Genomic DNA, 4,511 nt, shown 5'->3' with positions numbered 1-4,511 from the left:
CCTTTTTTTACATTTAGTCAAGTTTTTACTAAATGTTTTAACATGGACGGGGAATCGAGACGAGGGTCGTGGTTGTATGTATATATATATATAATTTATGTGTGTGTGTGTGTGTGTGTATAAAGCGGTTCCGATATAACTACTGAACCGATCTTCATGAAACTTCACACCAGAGTTCCTCAAATGTGTATCGCATGACATAGGTGATGAATTCCATTATTTATTTGTCTGTGATTTTTTCAAAGAAGAAAGAGCTGAGTTGTTACCACCTTATTATTGGAAAAAACCTAATGCACTTAAATTTAAAAAAGTTGTTTGCTACTAAGAAAAAGAAATTGCTAAAGAATATTTTGGACTTTATTAATAGAATTTGTAACAGTTTTTCATAAATTTTTTATTTTTTTATTTTTTTATGTATTTATTATATTAGCATATATCATGATTGTATTGATTGTATTTATTGTTCAAAATGCCCCCATGGGTTATGGACTAATAAAACTTGAACTTGAACTTGAATATGATATCCCCAGATGTTATTTTCCTTTTTTTCGATAGATGTCTTTGATGACGTCATGGGGATGATGCCATGTTTCTCTAAGTAGTGTTCCAGCCTATTCTTGATGATTCGTTCATAGATTTTGCCAATATGGGGCGTGATAGATATGGGCCTGTAACTAGATGCTAACTGCTTTGGTTTTCCGTCTTTTGGAATTGCTATCACCAGCGCTTCTTTCCACGCCTTGGGAATTGTGTTGCTTTCATAACAGGATTGGAAAAACTTAAGCAGTATGTCAAGGAGGCAGTCAGGGAAATGTTGTATCATTTTATATGAAATTGGATCTTTGCCAGTGGACTTGTTTCCTGTCTTTATGCTTTTTATTGCTTTCTTTAGCTCCTTTTTGGTAAGAGGATGGTTTATTGGTAGGGTGTTATCTTCAGCTGGGTGAGTGTAAGTCTTTTGGTGTTCTTCTCTGTATTCCCGTCTGTCTGCTTCAAGGTGTTCGGTCTGACTGGCCCTGGCAAAAGTTGCTGCCAAAAGCTCAGCTTTTTCAAGGTTGTTTGTGGTGAGTTTATTGTCAACTATCAAAGGTTTTTCCGGGAGTTTATACCTGTGTTTGATTTTAGTTATCTTTTTCCAAATTTTTCCAGTATCAGTTTCATTCTGTGAGTTCGACAGCTACTTGACTAAATGTTGTATTTTCGCCTTACGCGACTTGTTTTTTTTTTTTAGGAACGGTCATGACGCCAAAAAAAGCATTGGTCGAACTGGCCGGGGATAAAGTTCCACAAGAATTCGCATGTTATTGTTCATAAATACACATGTATCCCGTAGTTTAAATAGGAAACGCTGCACACACACACACACTGTCGGATCCCTCTCGTTTCTTAGGCCCAAGCAAAACAGTCCGTCAAATATTGAAACTGTGCAAAATTCGAAGAAAAGAGTGGGGGGTGCGGGGCGACAGTGATTGCTCGTGCGATTACCGTTCATCAGTCTCGGGGCCATCTGTCACGTCGTCCTGGTACCCCGACCCTCGTGAGTCGCCATTTTTCAAAGCTGGCCGAGACTGCTCCGCCATCTTTTCACACCTGCAAACGTGACCACACCACGATCTGACGAAGGTACATGTACAACGACTTTTGACAAAAAGTTTAGGAAATTATAAGTTCAAGTTGATTTCACTTTTCAGTTGCGGTTTATCTCCCTTTTTATTTTACAAATGTTCTCAAGTTCTTTGTGCCTTCAAGTCTTTTAGCCACGTAGCTTTTTTACCTTGATTTTTATATGTCAGTAGGACGAACTCGCTGGACTCGCACCTCAGTACTATCGAGGATCGAAGATCCCTGGCGTAGGCATGGCAGATCTATAAGGAGACTGCGGGTTATACAGTACGAATGCACCGATTATGACAAAAGCCTATACCAACCTAAAAAAGATAGAAAAAAGGCAAGCACAAGAAGAGGAAACTTCACACAGAGATTACCGGAACTCTAGTCATTGAGTAGTACATGTAGCTCGCTTTGTCGCTCGGGGAATCACCGAGAGTCACGTGATTACATGGTTGGTTTTGCTGGTCATCGTTTATTTTGCACAATTGACATGGGAACACCGACGTAGCCTCCTAGGCCCAGTATTTACTCATCACTGATATCCACTCATGTGACATCACAAAGGAAAGCAACATTTTTAAAGCTTACAACAAGTGCTCACCTAATCTTACTAAACGTTTCGTGGCGGGATATGATTAAAGGCACAGTAAGCCTCCCGTAAACCATCACAAATACTGTCAGGCTTTTACACACAGTACAAACACCCTTTCATTTGAACACCCACCGCCTGAGAACATCCTAGGGGCCCTACGTAAAGAACGAGCAATTTTCATTCAAAGAATTTATTTTTGCGTGGTTTATCTTACCCCTGAGCCATCGTGAACCCGTGTGATCCAGTTTCCCTTTTTCACAATGTAGTCGTCAGTTTGTAATTCGCTGTGAGCCTATCTGCAATAGCACGTTATTATGTACCTCTGACTATGCACGAAACAAACGGCTGTGGTTCACAAGAACTCTGGCTTTTGACTGTTCAGAGGAACTGGCGATAGGCATAAACCGTCGTCTGCAACGAGAACCACGACCTTGCGTGACCCTGCTTCTGGGCTTTTCTTTTTTTAAACTTTCAAAACTTCGAATTGTACTGATCTTGTCTTGATGAAAAAAGAATTCTTTTATGATTTAAGAATGCTTGTGTAACAAGTTGTCCATTTATTATTTAGATTTTAAAAGTCTAGCGCCAAAACGCACCACAGTCCGATTGTGTGAAGAGACAATCCGCAAAATTAATTCTTTGGAAATTGCTCGCTCTTTACGTAGGGCACCTAGTATGTTCCCGTTCTGTGAGCGTTCATATGGAAGGGTGTTTCTACTGTGTGTAAAAGCCTGACAGTATCTGTGATGGTTTACGGGAGGCTTACTGTGCCTTTAATAAAAAAAAATAATGTGAATTCAAATGTACTTAAAAACCTTTGTATCAATATCATTTAAAATCAAGGAGACACAGAGAGAGAAAAAAGTAGAGATAAAAAAAATAAGAAGGAAAAAACATGCAAAAGGAAAACAGACAAAACACACACACACACACACACACACACACACACACACACACACACACTAACGCGCGCGGGCATACCATCACCCTCGTATCGATTCCTAGTCTACAGGAAAAACGATGTCGTCAAAACTTGACCATAATGCAAAAAGAAGGAAAGAAAAAATAATAAAATGAACACGCAGAGGAACACTAGTTCTGACTTTACTCGGGCGGGTTTAGTGTACCGCCGTCTCAGTTGTAACGATCATGAGGACGCTACCAAGGCACGGGTCAGAGATCGCTTACTTACTTACAAAGCAACAGACAAAGAAAAGCTTGTACGTAATTATCCAGCAATAGTTCAGAATAACGTTACTTACGAAGTAATAGGTCAGAGTAAGCTTACTTAGACCCACTAAGAAAGCAACAGGTCAAAACAAGCTTATGTTTTTTTTTATTAAGCAACAGTTCAGACTAAGCTTACTTACTCACAAAGCAATAGGTCAGGGTAAACTTACTTAGGCTTACTAACAAAGCAGCAAGTCAGAATAAGCGTACGTACTTACTAAGCAACAGGTCCGCCGGGAATAAGCTTACTCACTAAGGCGACTAACTGAGTAACCGGTCAGAACAAGCTTACGTAAGTTAAAACAACAGTTCAGAATAAGCTTGCTTACTTTACTTGCTAAGCAAGGGGTCAATTTAAGATCATTTACCAAGCAACAGTTCAGATAAGCTTGCTTACTTACTGCAGAGCAACGGGTCAATTTAAGATCATTTACCCAGCAACAGTTAGGAATAAGCTTACTTACTAAGCAACAGGTCAGCATAAGCTTGCTTACTTAAGAATAAGCTTGCTTACGAACAAAGCAGCAGGTCAGACTGCTTTCCGTCTTCTATTGGGTCTATCCACTGTAATAATGAACAGTTTCAGAATAAGTTTATTTGCTATGCAACAGGTCAGAATAATAATAATAATAAAAATAATAACAATAGTAATGACAGCTTATATAGTGCCAACCACAGTAATATATGCTCTCCGTGATTTACATATTTAACTATGAGTAAAAACATACTATTTAACATAACATCAAATACATAAGCTTAATATTTTAACAATCAACACGTGAAAATACTTACTGTCTGCCGTTGGGTCTCTTCACGGACGACGTGCTGTGCACCAACTGACTAGTAATGAAAGGAAATGATTACGTTGGTCTTTATCATCCCAGCATCCGGGGTTTTTCAAATTCCCCACTATTAGTGTAGGAGAGGAGTCCGACTTGGAAAACCGGTTTTTTTTCTTTTTCATGAAAAGTGTCAAATCGTGATTCTGAATGAGGAATGTAAAGACTGTTTACGAGAAAAGCAGCACACAGCGAACGAGGAAAAGGCGTGCACGTTGGGTCAAAGCCTAACCGGAACC

The 4,511-nt window shown here is 39.3% G+C and overlaps 1 protein-coding gene across 5 annotated transcripts in view; it reads right to left on the bottom strand.

Moving 5' to 3' along the window:
- The window catches only part of LOC138969382 (uncharacterized), a 36,704-nt gene extending 32,193 nt beyond the window's left edge, over positions 1-4,511 (bottom strand). For 4 of the 5 annotated variants that reach the window (XR_011456448.1, XR_011456446.1, XR_011456447.1 and 1 more), the window contains exons 1-2: positions 4,226-4,511; positions 1,486-1,590 (exon numbers count right to left, since the gene is read on the bottom strand). Coding sequence is in view for 2 of the 5 variants with exons in the window: in XM_070342154.1 (XP_070198255.1) it covers positions 1,486-1,580 (95 nt within the window). In the remaining 3 variants the exon portion in view is untranslated. Of the gene's footprint in view, positions 1-1,485; positions 1,591-3,947; positions 3,967-4,225 lie in introns of those variants that run through there. The other variant, XM_070342155.1, reaches the window with a different exon arrangement.

This window comes from Littorina saxatilis, linkage group LG6 (genome assembly GCF_037325665.1).
Source record: "Littorina saxatilis isolate snail1 linkage group LG6, US_GU_Lsax_2.0, whole genome shotgun sequence".
In the NCBI taxonomy this organism is placed as follows: Eukaryota; Metazoa; Mollusca; class Gastropoda; order Littorinimorpha; family Littorinidae; genus Littorina; species Littorina saxatilis.
Note: the sequence above shows the minus strand (reverse complement) of the source record. Positions and strands in the feature narration are given on the sequence as shown.